Source organism: Zosterops lateralis (assembly GCF_965231275.1).
Source record: "Zosterops lateralis genome assembly, chromosome: 20".
Taxonomy (NCBI): domain Eukaryota; kingdom Metazoa; phylum Chordata; class Aves; order Passeriformes; family Zosteropidae; genus Zosterops; species Zosterops lateralis.
In genome coordinates this window covers 8,110,921-8,131,935 of record NC_139780.1, presented here as the reverse complement: position 1 = coordinate 8,131,935, position 21,015 = coordinate 8,110,921, and the positions used below count along the sequence as shown (strand labels likewise).

General features: G+C 48.6%; 1 protein-coding gene across 1 annotated transcript; it reads right to left on the bottom strand.

Moving 5' to 3' along the window:
• Window positions 1-6,043: 6,043 nt before the first annotated feature.
• TRAF1 (TNF receptor associated factor 1) lies at window positions 6,044-16,675 on the bottom strand. The gene is made up of 10 exons (XM_083875531.1): window positions 16,361-16,675; window positions 15,608-15,692; window positions 13,600-13,698; window positions 12,552-12,713; window positions 10,421-10,492; window positions 9,721-9,786; window positions 9,054-9,494; window positions 8,399-8,576; window positions 7,694-7,842; window positions 6,044-6,676 (listed from the first exon to the last, which is right to left on the bottom strand). Exons 1-10 carry the CDS (start codon window positions 16,567-16,569, stop codon window positions 6,461-6,463), a joined length of 1,677 nt encoding a protein of 558 aa, XP_083731657.1. The 5' UTR covers window positions 16,570-16,675; the 3' UTR covers window positions 6,044-6,460.
• Between the last annotated feature and the right edge of the window lie 4,340 nt (window positions 16,676-21,015).

Here is a 21,015-nt window from a genome sequence, read left to right as displayed (position 1 = left end):
CACTGTCACTGCGGGGACACACACACACTGTCACTGCGGGGACACACACACTGTCACCTGCGGGGACACACACACTGTCACTGCGGGGACACACACACTGTCACCTGCGGGGACACACACACACTGTCACTGCGGGGACACACACACTGTCACCTGGGGACACACACACACTGTCACTGCGGGGACACACACACTGTCACTGCGGGGACACACACACTGTCACCTGCGGGGACACACACACACTGTCACTGCGGGGACACACACACACTGTCACTGCGGGGACACACACACTGTCACCTGGGGACACACACACACTGTCACTGCGGGGACACACACACACTGTCACTGCGGGGACACACACACACTGTCACCTGGGGACACACACACTGTCACTGCGGGGACACACACACACTGTCACCCGCCCCCCGGGCACAGCATCCCTGAGCGTTTTCTCTGGAGGTGCTTCAGCCCCACCAGCAGGGGCTCAGGACACTGCAAAACAGAGCTGGTGAGAAAGGTTCCTTTCCACGAAATCCAAGGAGCAGCCAAAATCTTTGCTACTAGTGAACAAGAAGGAATTTATCCCCGGCAGGCTCCCACAGCGCTGGGGGGCCGCGTGGTTCTGTTTTGGGAAGGGGCGCGTAAAGGAATAAAAGCTTTAAATTTACTGCGATTTTTCAATCAGGATTTCCGCGCTGTTTTGCGGGTTCCCGAAGCACCGGGCCCGCTGCGGGAGCGGGGATGTGCCAGCACCACCCACAGCGAGCCGGCCCGGGCGGCCAAATGTCACCGCCACGAGGTTTGGGGGGCAGGAGGCAAAGAAACCTCCCACGGCAGAGCTGCCATCGCAGAGGAAACCGCTCGGAGGGGACTTTTCTCCCCTGGGCGCTCCCGTCAGGGCCGCACGTGTGGCCTCAGGGCGCCACGAGTCCCCTGTGCCATCCCTGAGGACTCTCCGGTCCCCGAGAGCCCCGGGCCGGGCAGACCATCCCACCCGCGGCAAAGCCCGGCGCTCCCCGCAGTCCCGGCACGGCTCCCGCCGGGTCCCCGCAGCCCCCCGCGCTTCCCTCCCTTCCCGGGGGGCTCCCGCGGCTCCGCTCCCTCCCCGGGGCTCCTCCCGCCGCTCTGCCCCGCGGACACCGCCCGGTGTGGGGCTGCAGGCCGCTCCGGTGCCGCTCCCCGGTGGCACCTGCCGGGGTGGCCGCGGGCAGCCCCGAGCGGCGGCCCCGCCGCCATTGGCTCATTCAAAGGCGGCCGCGGCGCCGTCTGTCCGTCCGTCTGTCCGTCCGTCCGCCCTCCCGCCCGTCCCGCCCGGTGCCGGTGCCGGTGCCGGGGCCGCCCTTACCGCGGTGCCCCCCGCGCTCAGCGGGCGCTCAGCGGGCGCTCGGGGCGCTACGGGGGCCGGGCGGGGAGCGCCATCTTCCCGCGCTTCCCCCGCGCTCCCGCCGGCATTGACGTCCCGGTTATGCAATTAGCGGGGCCGCCCCCGCCGCCTCCCACGGCTCCGCTCCCGCCGCCGCAGCGCAGAGCAGAGCAGCGCATCCCTGCGGCCCCCACCGGCACCGCACGGCCCGGCCGGCACCGGCACACCGGCACACCGACACACCGGCACACCGGCACACCGGCACACGGCACACCGGCACACCGGCACACCGGCACACCGGCACACCGGCACACGGCACACCGGCACACCGGCACCGGCACGGACCGGGGCTCCGGAGAGCGCAGGCGGCATCCCCGCGGCCAGGACGGGGCAGAGGAGATCCCCCATCACCCTGTGTCCCCCCACCCTGTGTCCCCTCCGAGCCGTGTCCGCCCCCCGAGCCCCGGGCGGGATGCGGGCAGTGCTGGCAGCACCGTCCCGACACGGAACGACCTGTGCTCGCCGGGATTCCTGGAAGAGGGAACAGCCTTTCAGCTTTTCTCTGAATCTCACAGAGAAAACCAATCGCTGTAAAAACGCTCCCCTCCGTGCCAAGAAGAAATCTGTAGGATTTGCTGTTTGTTGGAAAGCGATGCTGGAAAAGCAAACTTTTCCAGGCTGCTCGGGCCGTACGGGAGAGCTGATTCCCAGTGCCGGGGCTGGGCTTTTCCTGCCCGGGGTGGATGAGCTCGGGCAGCACCAGGAGCTGCAAAGAAAGTGAGCAGCTCCCTGTCGCCGGGGCTGAGCCTCCCTTCCAACACCCGGCACTTGGGGATCGTTTATTTAACCCAACTTCCCCATGAAACATTGGTGTCAGAGCGCTGCTTGTGATGCTGCACCTGCGGAGGGGCCGGAGAGGCGATTCCCTGAGCTCTGCTGCTCCCTGTGTGGGGAGAGCCGTGTGTGCTGTGCTGTGCTGTGCCGTGTGTGCCACATCCCCGAGCGGCCCCAGCGCCCCGTGAGTCACACCGGGATAAGTGTGAGTCACCCCAGGACTAAAATAACCCCTGCCCGCAGAGCCCCGGGGAAACCGCGCTCCCCTTTCCGTGCCTTTGCCCGAAATCCCCGGGCTTGCGGCGCTCCCGGGGCAGCTCAGGGATGTGGCACACACGGCTCCTGTCCCAGCCTGTCCCCAGGGCAGCGCCTCCCTGCTCCCGGCCCCCGGGGCTGGGGCTCGCCGCAGGAATGCGGATGGGACACGGAAATCAAACCCTGGATGGAGTTCCCCGGGGGTGTACACAGGGAGAACCTGCCTGAAACCTTTCCACATGGAGAGAAAGCGCTGGGACAAAAGTCTCAAACAAAAAATAAAAAATAATAATAAATAAATTTTATATATATATATATATATAAAAAGAAAATAACCCAGACTTTGAGATGCATTCCATATTTTCTAAGCAGCATAATTACAGCAACATAAACCACATTTAACTCAGGTTTCTTTGCAGGTGCTTCTGTCACAGCATCCAGCAGTCCTGGAGTCAGTCAGACTGCACTGCACTGAGCTACTGGGTGCTGCTCTTCTCCTCCTCTTCATCCTCTCCTTCTCTTTTTCCTTCCCTTCATCTTCCTCCTCTGCACAGCCACCTGTCCATCCCCTGGACATCCCATTTCTCTGGGATGCTCTGCCAGCCCCTGGAGCAGCTGGACACTGCTTTGGCCCCCAGGGCTGCCCTGCTGCCTGTGCTGGAACAGGGCAGGGATATCCTGCCGTCAAAAGCAGATTTTTCTGTAAGCAAAGGCAGAGAAAGGACCGAGAGCCCCAAAAGCAATGCAAAGCTGAGGGCAGCAAACCCCACACTGTCCTGGGCCGGGGAGTGAGGCCAACAAAATCAGATTTGCAGGAGGATTTGAATGAAGCGCTGTGTAATTAACTACTCCAAACTTTTTTTTTTTTTTTTTTTTTTTTTTTTTTTTTCACTTTAAAACCTCTAATTGCTGCCCCGTTCCCTGCAGGAGCCGGGCGGGGAGGATCTTTCCTGCCCGCTGGGGGAATCACGGCCAGGCTGGATGGGAGCCTGAGGAGTGCAGGGACAGCAGCTCCCAGCGCTGCCTCCCCGCTTTGAAAACTGCCCAGGAATCGCTGCAGCCTCTTTTCACAGTGTTTTTCTTTCTTTGAAAACAGGAGTGGGAGGAGGGGTTGGATGTTGGCGTGTAGCCTTGGAGACCGAAGGCGAGGAATAGTGAATGGAAACCCAAACAGGGAGCTGCCTGCGAGCCCCAGGCCTGGCCGGGAGATGGATCTGCAGGGGAGACCAGCCCCGCTCCCGGGGACACTCCCAGCCGGATCACTCGGACACATCCCCGATGATGGAAATCCCACATTCTCCCTCTTTTCCCTCTGCCCCGAGGGTCCCCACCCCACCACTCCTCACCGAGGCCGCCTGAGTGACCAACACGACAGTTCAAGGCACCCTGTGCAAGGTTTGGGTTCTTTCCCTGCCCTCAACAAAGGCTTAGAAACCAAAAATCTGCCTGGCTTTTTTCAGCTTTATTAGTCCATTAAAAAAATAAAAAATCCCTCCAAACCTTGTCCTTGATTACTTCAGTCCATCGTAGCTGCAGGAGCATTTTGACTCTTTGCCAACCTGGCCATGAAACACAGAGCAAATGCTGCTGATTTAACTCCCTAAAAAAAATCCTTCATGATTTTTCTGCATCCTTTGATTTGATTCAGAAAAAAAAAATTAAAATTTTTTTTAGAAATTTAAAAAATCATACAGAAATTATTTGCTGGATCAGAGAGCTCTTGATACCTCTCCAATTCCACCTCTAAATATCAGCCACCTCCTTATCAAGAGGTTTTGCTGCTGAAGTTCTGGGAGATGAGGCTCTGCTGAAAAGCCTCTGGGTGCTCTCCCAGCTGGGCAGCCTGGAGGAAAATGGACACAGAGATGATCTGGTCATTTCTGCAGCTCCTGAGCTCCAAAAGGATCTTCCTTTCCTCAGGAAGGAGGAAAGAAAAAAGCAAGGAAGGGAAGGGTAGCAGAGCTCAGCTGTTTCTATAACAAACCCCCATCATCACATCTCCAAGCCACTCAATTCCTCATCCAACAGCCAAAATAACACCAAGCCTTCCTTCAGTTAGTGAGCTTTATTTAGGAAATAAATAAAATCATAAGAAAATATGAGTGATTGTAATAAATACAGCTTGTCAAAGTGAAACAGACAGGAAAAGCAAAATAAATTTAGGTAAATTACTCCAGTGTGGTGACAGGGGCTGGCACATTGCTGGAAAAATCACTTTCTGTCCCTGAAAGAACATTTGAAAGATGGAATAGAGGAAAAGACACACAGAATATCCAGTTCCTTCCCAAACAAGCTTTGATAAATATTTGTTTATGAGGTGGGTGTTTTTGAAATGTGATGCTTTATCACAACCAATTATTTCAAAGGCTGTTGCCAAGACAGAAGCGAGAGATTTTGCACAAATCCAGACAGCCCCAAGCTTGTCTCACTTCTAAGAGAAATTATCCATTCCTTCCCTCTATTAGAAAACCCAAAAAGAATAAAACCGTTTTCTAGCAGTTACTTGTATTTTAGCGTGCAAAAAACCCCCGAAAAACCTGAAACATCAGAACACATTAAGAAAAAAAAAACCAACAGTAATTTCTAATATGAAATTATAGAAATTAATATATATATAGAAATTAATTTCTAATAAGAAAAACATTTCTTCACCTGCCTTGAAGGTCCAGGAAGTGACTAAAGCAAACCACTGAGGGGGCCCTGCCCTGCCTGGAGCAGAGTTCTGACCTTCCCACAGCTCTGGATCCACAGTGGGAAAGCCCAAGGGCTCCTTTGGAAATCCTCGAGGTCATTCCTCCAAGGCACAGTGTTACTGTGTGCTGATGCAACACAGCATCTCCTTACAGAGCACATCAATAGAGGATAAATAGTGAGAAATCAATTCCTCAGGGTGAGGCACTGCAGCACTGGGCACAGCTCTGGGTTTCCAAGGTCCTGGGGAAGAACAGGGACACCTGAGCCTCAGGGGAAGGATCTGCCCCTGTTCCTGCTGGGGAGCAGCCAAAACCTCCCCCTGGGGTGTCGTTTTGATTTTTCAGCCTTCTGATGTTTTTATTTTTGGACTGGAACTTTCTCACATTGTAAGAAAAACAAAGACTGATGTTTGGTAAATAATACATTCCTTCCAAGAGGAAGGACAAATTGATGGACTTCTAAATTGACTACTGGGGTCAGAGAGGTGTTTCTCTTGTCCCCCAACCCCTGATCAAATTCCAAACCCCATTTAAACCCCAACCCAAAATAAACTTTCTCTTTTCACTTCTCAACTTGACAGGTGAGTGTAGCTCTTTTGTGTCCTCTCACAACCCTGGGGCTGCCTCCCAGCTCACCCCAAAGCTCTGGGGAAAGGAGCTGCACTGGCTGGGCACTGCCCGAGGATGGGGCAGAACCCACAGAGCCGGGAGGGGAATTCAGCCCCAGCCACACCCAGGGCAGCTGTGGGCACAAACAGCCCCTTCTCCACCAGTGTGGGGTGACAGTGACTGACCCTAAACAGTGAGGGTTGCCTGCTTGGGTGAGATAATCCCATCCCTGCTGCACTGGGGCATCTCCAGGTGATGGCAGCAGGTTCAGGGGGTTCATCTCCAGGTTCAGGGGAGCTCTGGGGGTTTTGTGTGCACACAAACTAACACAAAGGATAAATTAATGGGTTTTTTCTCATAGTCTATTGGCATTCATGGTGGCTTCCCCAGCCAACTATTGCTCTGATTTTTTCAGCCTTCTGATGTTTACATTCCATACTGGAGTTTTTCTCACACATTGTAACAAAGAGTGTTGTTTTGTAAATCATGCATTCCTTCCTGGGGGAAGGACAAATTGATGGACTTCTAACCTGACCAGTGGGGCCAGAGAGGTGTCAACCTCACAGCCCAATTATTGATCAAATTCCAAACCCTATTTAAACCGTAATCTCAAAAATAAACTTCCTTCTTTCTGCTCACACAACTGGACAGTGTGAGTGTGGTTCTTTCATGTCCTCTGGTGGCAGCCAGCCCTCTTTGAGCTCTGCTAATTTGTTTCTATGATGCACTTCAGGAAAAGCGTGTCCTCCTTCACGTAGGCGTGTTTGGGGGACTGCAGCTTGGACAGGGGCAGGAACATGGGGCAGCCACTGGCCACGTTCATGTCGTTCACTGGCCTCTGGAAGGAGGCAGAGGTCAGGTCTGGGCGAAAGGCATCGATGACGTGTTCCCTGTTGTTTTGGTCAAGCAACATAAACGTCACCTGAAAACAGAACGTGCCAGTGAGGAGTTACCAGAGTGAGAAACAAACCAGCTGGATGCTGCACTGATAATTAAATACAAACTGTAACTGATGTTTCCGACCTGCAAGGTCACTTCATGCGAGCTCCCAGATGAAGTTTTTAAAACTTTGCTGCCCATAAAACAAAATTAAATTAAATCAAGTAAGGAATTATTCCTTGCTAGAGAACTGCACAGTCCAAAGGAGTTTTTTCCTCTCTGTCTCTCCTGACAACTTAAACAGCCCCTGGTTTTGGTTACAGTCATTACATTTATTCTGTTTTTGTGGTTTGGGATCAGAAGAGACAGCTCAGTTGCAGTATAGAATATCCCCACCTCACTACCCCCTTTATTAACTCACTGTTCTATAGCTTGAAATATGAAATATCTGCAAAAATCTTTTGATACAGTGAGGATTACGAACTTTGATTTCTATATTTTTGGCTGCTAACTGGCAGTAAAACTATTTATAGCAAAGGCTTACGGAATTATTATCCCACAAAGACAAGGGCCAAAGCAGAGATCAGGCCCTGCCATGGTTTCACTGCTTTTCTGACCATTGCTGCCATTATCAGATCACAATTAGGGGAAAGAAATTAGACCAGGATCACACCAGACATCTGTGGCACCTCTGTAAGTGGAACTCTCACCTCACTCTCCTGATGCCTTCAGGCAGCAAATCATAACTCCCTCCCAAACTGATATTATCTGTGTTTAGCAAGAACCAGGAGGAGATGTGCCTCTGGCTTTAGCCCAGGTGGGCACAGGCTGGAATATCCCAAACACCACGTTCTCCAAATCCTCCCTGGCAAAGTTTGGAACATCAGCAGGAGCAGCTTTCCCTGCAGGGGACTCCAGTTATTACCCAGGACTGCAGGAGAGCTCCTCACCTTTGGAAAGGGATGTGGAAAAGCACTCAACTGCCACAAAACTCCAGAGAAAGAGTCACCTTGTGTTGAGTTGTGGCTGGGATCAGATGTGGGAAGGTCTCCCCTCTTACCTTGTGCCTGAAGGGCCACGGGAGCAGAGCGTCGTAGTCTCCCTTCATGACAACGAAGAACAGGGACAGGTGGGTCCCTTTCCCTGTCCCATCCCCGTTCAGGTACACCCTCAGACACACCTTATAGCCATATTTTGCAGTGTAGAAAGCTGAAAATCAGAAGTCTTCATCAGTAAAGACTTTTTTTTTGGGAAAAAAAGGCATAATGTGTGTAGGAAAAGGTAACGTGTGACGTGGTTTGCTCTCACAGAAAGGAGAACAGACAAATGAGCACCCCCTGGAGATTACAAGCAATGAAAACCCAGTGGTTGGAACCCTTTCAGTGCTTCAAACCTTGGTGAAAATTACCTGTTATTAGGCACACAAGTGTATTTTACCTAATCCAAAGTGTATTTTACCTAATCCAATTACCTCCCACATGGGGAAGAGCTGCAGCCGGAGCCCCGTGGTGCCAGCAGGGCTGAGGGCTGGGAGGGATGGACACACTGTGGTGGAGGGCAAAGGGCAGGATGAGAGCCCAAACTAGAGCCCAGCCCTCTGGAAAAGCACATCCCAGTGCCCTGGATCTCTGCATAAACAGCATCCTGGTTTAAGGAGCTGTTTTAAAGATGCTCCAGCTGGCACGAGCGGAGTCCTGGAGAAACGGGCTGGGGGATTCTGAAGGGTTTGTGGTTTGTGAACACACATCTCCATCCTGTGCTTTACCTGGCGAGTACAGACTGACTGTCCTGCCAGTCACAGAGTCCTGGAGCTTCCTGCCAACCTCTGTGATTTTCCAGAGGAAGATCCCATCATAGGAGGCTTGCTCAGAGAAGAGCAGGCTCTTGTGCAGGCTGCTCAGCCCCGCGTCCTTCTGCGTCAGGCACCGGTGCAGCTCTGCAATCTAGGGATAAAAACAGTCCTCAGCCTCCTCCCCCAGCTCCAGCCTGTGCTGCAGGGGTGGCTGAATCCTTCTGGAGTCCTCATGTTCTGGAAGATCTGCTTTGATGCCTTTCTAAGTGACAGCAATATGTCAAAACACACAGAGAGATGTTGTTTGGGCCTCCAGGCAAAAAGCTGCTGTGAGAGGATCAGGCAATTGAGCAGCTCTTCTGCCTGCTCACAGCCTGATCATGGCAAACTCTGACACTCAAAGCCCTCAGGAATATCTCACTGCCTAAACGTGGGTTTAGAGAACAAATATTAGAGATCCACGTCTGAAAATGTATCAAACAACAAAAGGATCCTGAATATGTGTCCAGAGCTGAACCCTTCACAGCTCAGACTCCTGTTGTGATCCCACCCCAGCTCTCCCTGACGTGTGCCAGTGTTTGTTGTCTGTAGAACAAGCACCCAGACAATCCCTGCTGTAGTTTTTTACCTTCAGTTCCAGGCCCCGTATGATGTTCTGGTCCAGTTCACTCTGTCTCCTGAAGGCCAGGATTTCCAGATTAGAGCTCTCCACCTCCTTATTGAGCACTGCCACGATGTTCTCAAACACATGCAGCTTATTTTCCAGCTCAGAAATCACCTTCTCCCTCACCAGCTGCTGCAGGACAGACTCATCTCCCGGGACAGAAGATCCAGGGAAACAATCCATTTCTGGATCCCTGCTGAATTCCAGCCCTGCTGGGGGCACCTGCAGCTCAGAGATGCTTTTCCCTGCACTCCTCAGGTTCAGCTGTGGCTGTGGGGTGAGGCTGTGGGCAGCTCTGGCAGCAGAGCACAGGGTTCCCTGCAGCTGCCTCATGTGCTGCAGCAGCAGCAGCATGTGAGCCCCCACGGCGGATTTTTCATGTTCCTTTATCTTCTCTTTGCTTCCCTGCAAGAGACAGAGCTGTCAATGCACCCTCCACAACAGGCCTGGGGCCAAACTCTGCAATCCTACAGCCCCCTGGGGGATGGAGAAACTGCAAGGTGCAGGTGCAGCTCCATCACCTGACATCAAAAACCTTGCAGGTTTTCCATTATGTTTTTTGAGAGACACTTCCCTGAAGGGAATGTCCAAACCAGGGTGGACCATTCCTGAGGGGACCTGTTTCACTCACCCTAAATGCACAGCCAACTTCAGAGAAACAACATCCATCCTTGTTGGCTGAGGATGGAGAGTGGCTCTGTTGAAAGAAGGAAAAAAAAAAAAAAAAAAAAAAAAAAAAAAAAAAAAAAAAAAAAAAAAAAAAGCAGAGGAAATAATCAAAACCAATCAAAGGGAATTCTTTTATTTCCCTACAAACACCTAAGCCACAAACCCAGCAGCTGTAAATCAGATTCATTCAAGTCCAGGTAATTCCACAGCTTCCAGTGCCCAACCAGCTTGGAAAATTGATGGTGAATCAATTAAGAATGTGGTTAATAGCAAGTTTCCTGCACACAGCCTGGCACTGAGGTGTCCACCCCACAGACCCCATAATGACAGAGCACAATTGAATGAACCACAGGGATCCCCTGGTAACAATTTCTCACAGAGAAGATGCTGTAAATGAACTGCTGGACACGTGGCTCTCACTCAAGGTATGAGAGGAGACAAATATTTGCCCATTTTCAAGGTTAATTGAGAAGATAATTTAGTGAAGGTAATTGTGGGAGCAGGGAAGAGAGGGCAGCCAGCAGGGCTTTGCTGGGGTGTAAAGAGCAGCCAGACACAACTACTGGATCTGAAAATGTTCTCAGGTGTTGGTTTAATCTAAATGAACAAGTGATAATTTTATTAATTGAAATAAAGCTGCATTGCACTCATCTTTCACCCACCTTTTCCTTTGATGCTGTTTCTGTTTGCACAGGTTTTTGTTCCTTGCATAAACTGCCTTCACACAAATGCTCCTGTCATTAAAACAAAAAGGAAAAAAATCAGTACCTTATTTAATTGTTGAATTAAGGGTCACCCTGGGATATTGGATACAATGTGCAGGTGTTGCCAGGTTCAAACCAAAGCAATGTGCACACACACAAAAATGTGCACTCACATACCTGCAGTGACAAGCAGGGGGTTACAGAACAGGAAACAACAATGACCAGCAGAACAGGAAATTCAAATATATACAGATATATATATATGAACATAAACAGGTTACAGCACAGGAAACTCCAATATAAATTCAAATTCAGATATAATTCAAATATAAACTCTTCTTGCATTGAATCCACACACTTTGCTCAACGTGCAGACCCTTCTTGCATCCTGCTTATGAATATTTTGGCAGCTGGAATCCAAATTCTCCAGCATGATGTGCTGACACAAAATCCATCACCCCTCACAGGAGGCTTCCTGCCACTTCTGCCTGCAGGAAGGGTGAAGTGATGCCCCTGGCACTGGTTCTGTAAATTCTGTATTTAACACAGCAACTGTCAGTTTTCCCTGCACACTCTGCAGAGGGGGTGGATTTAATCTCCACAAACTCCTTTGCATACCAGCTCTGAGGTTTCCCTTTCGATTCTCAGAAATGCAGCCACGGGGTTTTCTCACTCTCCAACTCATTTTTTAACACTTTTTATCTTGCCCGTGATCTTATTCATTTCTGCTCTTTTACTCCTCCAGATTACCAATGCCTTGAGGGGGGAGAGGGACTCTCCTTCAGAGGAGAGAAGTTTATTTAAAAATAGAAAAACACAAAAAGATCACAAGACCTAAAACTGAATGAATAAGGTGAAGAGAGAGAGAGAGAGCAGCACCCAAAATTTACACTTTTCTCCCAGAGGGCTGTGCACACGTGGAATACCCACAAATCACCAAAATTCTGACCTCGGTGCAGATTTATCATCATTTAACCAGAATTCTCCTCACACTAAAGGAGGCAGAGGACAAGCCACACCTCAAGGCCAAACCCCCTGCTCTGTTGCCAAGGTTTCCTGACCAAAACACGAATTAGGTGGTGGCTGTGAGAGGAATGAGTGGGAGGAAAAACAGCTCTGGAGCCGCTGGAGCTGCTGTGCAGAGACCCCTGGGATGAGGAGGGACAATCCCAGAGCTCAGGTTTTCCCCTCCAGGCTGCAGTGACAGAAAACTGAGAGGGATTTTATTGAGTGTTGCCACCTTCTGGTATTGACAGTCTGGGGAAAGCCTGGGTTTAGCCCTGGCCCAGGCTCTGCTCTCTCTGCAGGTGAGTGAAGGAAAAAAAGCACAAGCAAAACCTTCCCCAAGGAGCAGATTTTAGATTCTTACCTCAGGATTACCCCAGTAATCCCTTATAAATCTCTCAGCTGAGGATTAGGAAAGGCACCAATTTGTGACACTTTGGACACACAGAACTATTTACATCTCTGAAATATCCACAGCCCTGCTGTCATTTGGGTCTTTAATCACCTTTAATCACCCTGCAAGGCTGGCAAGTATTCACTTGAAATCACTTGGAGGGAATAATATTCATTGTTTTGAGCAATAATAAAAAAAAAAATAAAAATAAAGCAAATATGTTTGAATGGGCACTGAGATATTTGTAGCAGATTCAGAGTGAGATTTTCCTGCTCTATAGACACAGCTGATAATTTGGAGATTTATACATTATACCTAATAGAAATAGTATCTGACAGAATCCTGCCCTGCACATTTGTGAGTAGTTTTAGTTTGAATAAACTTCAGCCACTTTCAGGTTCCCTTCCTTTCCACTGTCTGTGTTCTCCTGGTTTTCTCTCACCTCACACAGGGACACATTTTGAGCCAGGAGCTGAAACCTGGGCTGCCCAGGAGAGCCCATGGGTGCTCTGTCACATCACCAGCAGGTCATCACATCCATTTTTCCCTCCAACACTTGTGTGGAAAAATGATCCAACTCAGGGAAATTAAATATTCCTCAAGTGCAACGAAATCAGGATGGGAAAATGGCATCCCAGATTGTTGAAACCATCAAAATAAAGCCTTTATTTGAGAGAGAAATGTTCTTACCTGGTATTCAGAGCTGGGCAGGCTGCACTGGCACTGCTGACACACTGTCACGTTATTGACACATCCGTTTTCCAAGTGATCTGCCAGCTTCCTTCTCATCACCATGTGCCCACAGCCAGTGTGACAAGGGATCAAAGCATATTCACATAAACTCTGATGCTCCTGGGAGTAAAAAAGTTATAAAGCGACATGTAAAGTGCTGATTCACATTAATCTGTGAATAGTCTCTGTTCTGGCAGCCCAGGGCTCTGCATTTCTTCTAAGCCTGGGTAAAGTCCCCCTGCACAAAGTTACTGAGATTACTGGTGAAAAATTCACCAGCTTTACTGGGGAGGGTTTGTGTTTTTTGGTTAATTATTAATTTTAAAAAATCTCAAAATCAAAACCAAACAACTTTTGGTAAATTAAAACACGAGGTGTCCCTTTACAGCCTCTCTTGGGGCTTTTGTTCAAAATCAACATGATCCTGGTCCCAGATTTCTCCCTTGTATTCATTACTCAAATCTGCATGGAAAATTCACAAATCTTGCCCATTGAAATGTTTTAACTGAGACATCTCAGATCAGTCTGAAAAGAATGATGAATACAATCAATACACTGACACGGGGGGAATTATTTCTTCTGTAAAACATGCCAAGGACATCGCCTGAGCATTCCAGTGTCCTGGAGAGTGAGGGACTCTGCCCGGTCACAACCTTGCATTTAGATAATAAGAAAACCACTGGAAAAAATACCAAGTTGATGTAGATTTGTGCAATGTGAATTTTCATTCAGAATGTTCTGGATTTGGCCAAAACCCTACTAAAGTTAATCACAGAACCACAGAATGCTTTGGGTTGGAAGGGACCTTAAAGATCATCCAGTCCCAACCCCCACAGGGAACCTTCCATAGGTTAATAGCACATTTTTAGGCAAAAACGTTGGTATAAATCACAATGCTGACACTGATTCTAATTAATTGCATTAATTTGTGTCTGCTGATATCCTGGTTTCATTGCCTCTCTGTCCCCAGCCCTTACCAATCTGAATAAACTCTCTTTAAACATACCTCAAAATCTTTCATGATACCAGACCAGCTGCACCCCAGGGTCACACAGTGGACTCTGAGTTCAGAAATCTCTTTATTGATGGCAGCATCACCAAATGCCTGCAAAGAAAACAAAGTGAGGTAAAAAACATTGGTGAGAAAGTACTTTTGGATGCATCCTGAATAGAAATAGGAATAGGAACAGGAACAGGAACAGGAACAGAAATAGGAATAGGAATAGGAATAGGAATAGGAATAGGAATAGGAATAGGAATAGGATGGTAGATACCCATACCTTGCTAAACCTTTAATTTTTTGAAAATTTACTGTATTGCATAAGACCCTATGACCTGGCAAGTTAATTTTAGTGTAGTAGAAACCTAAAAAAAATATTAAATCATTTATTTCTTAGCACTCAAAAATAATCTATTTGACACGAAATGAATTTACTGAAAATAAGCCCAGCCAACCACAGCCGTTATTTTCTTTTTTTTTTTTTTTCCCCAGAGGAGCCTGAAATATTTCACATGCAGGGAATGTGCTGACAGGTCCCTGACTGTGGGGTCCCTTAATGAATGCATTTCATTATCGGGGTCATTAACACCTCCTAAACGTGCTGCAGAGAGGGCTCCAGAGCCTCTGCACCGAGAGCACTGCTCAGATCTGGGCTGTTTCCATTTAGCAGACACTGTGTGCTACAAAAAAAAAAAAATATATATATATATATGAGGCAGATGGGAGAGAGGTTTGTTCTTTGCACGATGGAGATTTTCGTGTTATTTAAACACGAGGAATTGTACAGGTGTTATGTAATGATGAAATCCTGCAGGCTTTAATGTTACATCTTGCAATAAATACACAAGAAGAAACCCCTGCCACAGTTAAAGGCATTTCTGGGTGGTCTGGAGGTAAGTACAGCGCAGAGAAATGCAGATTTCACAGGGAATAACACAGAGCAGGGACTGGGAGGGGAAAGCTTTATAAAGAGAGTCAGGGGAGTGTTTACAAACAATGCCCCCATTTCCAAGTTCCTGAAAATCTACCCCAAATTTTGTTAGGAATGATCTACATAGGCAGATCCTCCTCCCTTCCTAGAGCTTGGCTTCACCTTGGACACCCAGCAGGAAAAAGGAATTTCCAGTCAGCCCCGAGTGGGGTCTGCTCACAACCACCCACCCCCAGCCTGCAGAAATTCCCCCACAGCACAGAAACCCCAAAGTGACAGTCAAAGCACAGTAAGACCAGCAGGATTCAGCTGCAATTGAGTAGTTGTGCAATATTCAATATATTTCTGCAGTACTGGTGCAGGAAATCTGTCATTGGGAAATTAATTGCAGAATTGAGGATTTATTTTTTTTTCCTGGGATATTACCAAATTCAACATTAGCAGCAGATTCATTATTTTCCTGCTTCCCAAACTTTGGCTTTTATGCTTATCTGTTTTCACTTGCCACTAAGAAATTTAGACAAATTATGTGTCTGTAGATATCCCTGCATGTAATCAGAGAGGAGGAAAAAAGGCTGGGGTTATTTTGTATTTGGGATATAGAACAGCACAGCAATTTGCCTGGAAAATCACACAAGGAGAGATCTGCACCATTAAATTACAGATGAAACATTTGCCAGGGCGTAGTTTGTATCAATTATTATGTTCAGCTTCACGTTTGAAAGACACAAGAAACCATGAGGTTGGAAAATCCATTTAAATACTTCCTGAGGATAATAAGTAACAGTTTAGACATATTATTACAAGTAGGAAAGCACCAGTGACTTCGAGACAATAAAAAGTTAATCACATGGAAGAGTTTGGGGTTTTACATTGCAGAACCTGGATTTGGAAAGTCCTGAGGCTGCCATTACACTTTTTAAAACCAAAAACTCTAGGAAATCCAGGTTATTAAAGCCTAAGTTAAAATGTGTAACCATCAGCTGCTATTGCATTTTATATTATTCCCTTCTGAACTCCAGTCCAGTGATGACTACAGAGAATGGTTGGTGATAAATTAATGATCTGTGAACTACAACTTACCCTTTCTTCTGCCAATAGGCTTTCCTCACCTAAAGTGTTGGGATCTTCCTCTTTGCATTTCTGGCAAATTGCGTTTTTATTGTTTCTGGCGAAAAGAGAGAAAAATTAAATAACAATCCATTGGCGCACTGCAGTCTAGGAGGTCTTTGTATAGACACTGACACAAAGAAAACCATGAAAATTGTGATTTCTACTCAGATTTCTACTCAGAACCATAGTCCTTGTTCACAAAGGGCCAATTCCTGAACACACTGATGTCAAAAAAGTTTTGCTCTTCTGTTCTCCAAGACCAGGACTATGCCCATTAATCTTATCTGTGTTTCAGTAAAATATGGGGCAACCTGAACTATAAATAGGAATAAAGATGGAAAGCTATTTATCCCCTGAATGATTCAAAAACTCCAAGTAGGAAAGAGAATGTGAATACTAAAGTCTTTTAAAACACAAAAAATGCCCATTTTGCCCAGACAGATACAGACATAAATGACATTATATTTACTAAAACCCCATAACATCCTCTATCAAAGTAAGGTGCCATGGAAGGATTTAAATCAGCCTTGGACCAACTCTCCAAGGTTAAATCAGAATTATTATCACAGATAGAAAAACTGCCAGGCCCCAGAGACTTCCATGGTGGAAATGAGGAGGAGGCAGAGAGTATCCTGATGGAAAATCCTTCAAGGCAGGAAGAGGACAGCAGGCCAGGGAGCCCCAGAGCTGTCCCTGAGCTCAGGGAATGCTGCAGGCACATACCTGACGATCCAGGTGAGGCAGGCAGAGCAGTACCTGTGCCCACACAGCGTCTGCAGGGCTTTCTTCAGGATGTTGTTGCAGTTGCTGCACAGGAACTTCTGGCCGGGCACATCCTCACAAATGCTGGTGGGGTACCCAAAGGGAAACTCATTTTCATCAGGGAAAGAGCCAGGGGTGTCCTGCAGGCTCCTGGGGGTGTTCTCAGCCATCTGGGGTGAGAGAAGATAAAATCCAGGTGCTCAAACAGGGCACACAGTGGGTTGGGTGTGAGGGGATGTAGCAGAGCAGCCCCAGAGCTGAGCAGTAACTGTGCTGTGCTCAGCTGGGTCTGCAGTGACAGGCGTCACCAAAATGTCACACTGGGGTTTGACCTGCACCAGCAGGAAATTACTGTACACCTTTAAAATTTCCCTCAAACACGACACGAAAATAGGCAATGTCCTAAAAAAGGGGGGAGTTGGGGTTTTCTTTAAGAGTGTTTTCAGCTTGCAGAATGATGAGCTGCAGTCCCATCAGTCCTCATCGCACAGGGTTGTTTCTGCAGAGTAAATCCCCAACCACATTCAACTCTGCAGCCAAAATCTGTGATTTCACTTCATAGACACAGAAACCGAGCAGATGGTGTGTTTGTGACTTTCCCGAAGTCACCAAACTTGTGATGAAATGACAAAGGAAATCCCAAGCCCACAAGGCCTCAGTGCTGTGCTCTGGCCAGGCACACCTGAGCCAAGGTGTCCTGCACATCCAGCCTGGTTTGCTGAGCAAGGGCTGTGCAGGGGGACAGCTTTTGGAAATGCAACCAAAACGTCTCTTGGAAAGCCCAAGGAAGGTTTTCACAGAGAGAACTGGCGCAGTTTGATTATAATAATCCTACATAAAGCTGCTTTTTTTTTTTTTTTTTTTTTTTTTTTTTTTTTTTTTTTCCCATAAGACTACCGCCACCCCATCAGCTGTCTCGGTGTTCCCAGCAGTGACGCTGACTAAGAACTGTGACAATGAATGAACGCGGCAGCCGTGGGCAGGCCGGGCTGGCTGAGACTGCCGTGATGTGGGCAGGGCGCTCACTCCGGGGCTGGGGCCGCGCTTTGGGAACAGGCAGCGCTTTCCTGGCCTGCCCTGGCCAATTCCCGTGGGCTGTGCCGCCATCCGGGCGGGGGCTCCGCGGTGCCCGCTCCCCTCCATCCCCCGTTCCTCCCCATCCCTCTCTCCATCCCCCCGGCTCCCCTCCATCCCCCTGCTCCCCTCCATCCCCCCGTTCCTCCCCATCCCTCTCTCTGTCCCCCCGCTCCCCTCCATCCCCCCGTTCCTCCCCATCCCTCTCTCTGTCCCCCCGCTCCCCTCCATTCCCCTGCTCCCCTCCATCCCCCGTTCCTCCCCATCCCTCTCCCCGTCCCCCCGCTCCTCCACCCCTGGCTGATCCCCGCCTCTCCCGTACCTGGGGCTGGGCCGGGCGGGCGCTCCCCGCGGGTACCGGGGCTGGCCGGGATTTGGCGGTGCTGCCTCGCTCCGGCCGGGAGGAGCGGGGAGCCCGGGCCGCGCCCCGGGGCCGGCGGGAGCGGGGCTTCCCCTGCTCGGGGCACCGGCCCAGGAAAAGCCCCGCGGAGCAAATTCCGCCCCCCCGACCCGGGGCCGGCTGAAATGGAGAATCTGGTGGCTGGTTCCTGAAAGCGGAGTGGTGCCGGGTGTGCCGTGCTCAGACAGAAAGTGCTGCCTGCCCAGAGCGGCCACAGCGCCAGCACCCCCTGCAGAGCCCCGGGTGAGCACCCCTGGGTGAGCACCCCTGGGTGAGCACCCCTGGGTGAGCACCCCTGGGTGAGCACCCCTGGGTGAGCACCCCTGGGTGAGCACCCCTGGGTGCCCGGGATGGGAGCCTTGACCCCCCTCTGGAGGAAACCTCTCCCGCTGTGCCTCACCCTCCAGCGCGGCTCGGGGGTGCCACAGCAGGGAAATAAGAGTTCAGTAATGCCTGCAAAGCCTTCTTAGAGTGCAGGAAAGATTGTACAAAGAGAAGTTTCATTATCGGCACAAGGTCCTCCTCACCCCGCCACAGCTCAGTTTGCTGCCACCCTCTCCAGTTCTGACAGGATTCGGTCAGGAGAAGAGCTGAACATGCAAATCTCTTCACTCTTCCTCGTGGGGAACATCCCTGGGGGTGAGGCCGTGCTCAGAATGGAGAATAAAAAGCAGAGGTGGTTCTCCAGGTGCTTCACTGGCTGTTAATTGCTGCCCTGGCAGGAGCCACCAGCTGCAGGGACCTCTGGCTGTGCGGTGGCTGCTGAGGGATTTATCATTGCACGGCAGAGTTTGCCTCCAGTCTGGCAGCTTCCCATGCTGGGTGTGCACAGACAGACACAACAGACACCTCAGTTCCTCTTCCTCCCCTCCTGCTGATCCCCAGCACATCTGGAGGTGCTGATGTGATGTAGATCTGTAGTTCAGAGTCAGCAGGGCTGGGTATCAACTCAAGGCTGTGAGGAAAGGGTGATCCAGCCCCAGTGAGGCCTTGGCCTGAGCCATCTGCTCTCATTTGGGTTGTTAAAATTTGTCATAAGTTAATTTGGCCCAGGCAGTTTCTGCCAGGATGTGAGTTAAAATATCTTTCAGAAATTAGAAGATTTACGGATGTGGTCTTTTTTTTTTTTTTTAAACTTTGGGGACGTAAAGAGGTGAAAGATGTTAATTTTAGAATGATCAGTGTTACACCACAGGGTCAGGTCTAGGGATGAAGTGGCAGCTCCACCTCTTCCCTGTGCCCTTAACTCACTCCTCTTCTCTTGCTTTGTGACTTCTTGAAAGCTTCTGTGATTCTGTAACACCTCTGTCTCCAAAGGTGCTGAATTACACAAAGAAACTAAAGATAAGGTTTTGGTACTTTCCAAACTAGAGAGATTTCCTGTGGTAAATTTCCCCCATATGAGATCAGTTAACTGAAAACAGGATGTGGCTCAGAGAGAGATTAAAATGTGAAGCTTAACTTTACTGTAGAGCCATTCCAGCAGTGCTCAGCATTGCAGGGCACTGTGTTACTATTTAAGGGGAATGATCATTTTACATCCTGATATAAAAGAGAAAAGTGCAGAAGGGAATATATTAATATATTTAATATCACCTTTTAAAAATGAGCCAAGGTCTTGAGAACTTTTAATGCTACAAATTTCATAGGACATGGGAAATGGGATGTAGGTTCTTTAAAACCCAGATGCTCTGGGTTTTAAAGACTGTAGTCAAAAGGAGAATTGCATTTCAGAGGGATGTTTAAGACAGGGGTGTCTCATTCTATGAAAACATGATTTTCAATTAGTATAAATTAACTGGAAATGTGCACTTGTTCTAGGAAAACCTGAAGAATGGGTAAAACACAAGAAGGAAAATTTGCTAGTAAAAGCAAACCCAGTGCCCATGACATTCAGTGCTTCTAGGAACTGGAGCTCAGTGCTTCAAGTCAAGATTCCTGCCTGTTCAGAGCTCTGATATGAAGGAGTTCTGTAACTTCCACACTACTCCTTATTTTCTGAATGGAACAGAGTGTCTGTGAGGTCCCATCAATTCAAGATTAGAAAAAGAAGAATCATGAAATCTGATTATTGTTATCCTCAGTAAACTCAACAGCTTTGCCACAATTCAATCCCTTGTCTCTAATAAAACCTTTTTACATGTTTCAGTTTGATCTGTCTGTGCCTACTACCAGTTGTAGCTCTGCTTTGTTATGGTGATACCCTGAGGACCAGCCCAGCTCTCAAGAGCAGGAAAGTTTCCCACTAAGTTTCATAAGAGCTGGACTGTAACCCTCAAAGAGACATCAGGAATCAATTTTCTTTTCCTCACCCCTGCTCTGCCTCAGGATTTTTCCCAGATCATGTTCTCTGTAAGACAGTATTATCCTAGGAATATTTTCCCTCTAAAGAATAGATGCTCTGGAGCACCTCTTCAACATTTGACAGGAGAAAAGCACCCAAAATTAGACACTTTATATCTATATCTATATCTATATCTATCTATATCATCTATATCTATATCTATAACTATATCTATCTATAGATGTATCTATATATATCTATCTATATATATATATGTGTGGCCTATTTCAGTCACTCACTTAAAGCAGTTTCCACAAGCCTGGCCAAAGAATCACCCTGAAGGGCAGAGAGAAAATGAAAGTGTTTCTATCACAGTGGCCTTGATGGTTTCCTACAAGCAAAAGCATTTCAGAGTAACTAATTCAGAGATTTCTGAGCCTGTCCCTGAGTTCAGGCCACCAGGCAGATCCTCTTCACATGGAGAAGCTTCCTGGTGGTCTCATGCTTTAGTCACTGTCCCCCCAGAGCAGAACAAACTTGGGCTGCAATGTGTGAGCCCAACATGGACCAGTTTGTGCCAGTTTCCCCAGTTGAAGCTCAGTTCTCTGGCCACATGAAGGGTTTCTGCTGTACTTGTGGTTGTGCTTCTGTTTCTCTTAACGTACACAGAGCCTGAGCTAAACTGGAAAATTCTGAGCTGCTTATTTCCATTCTTAATGCTTTGGAGAGAACTCTGGGAATGGGAGCTGTGCCCACAGGGAAGCCTGCCAAAACACTCTTCCAAAGCTCTGGATATGACATGAAAAAACAAGTTCAGATTCAGTATCTTTTGACTCTAAACCAGCTGGGAAAAATGTG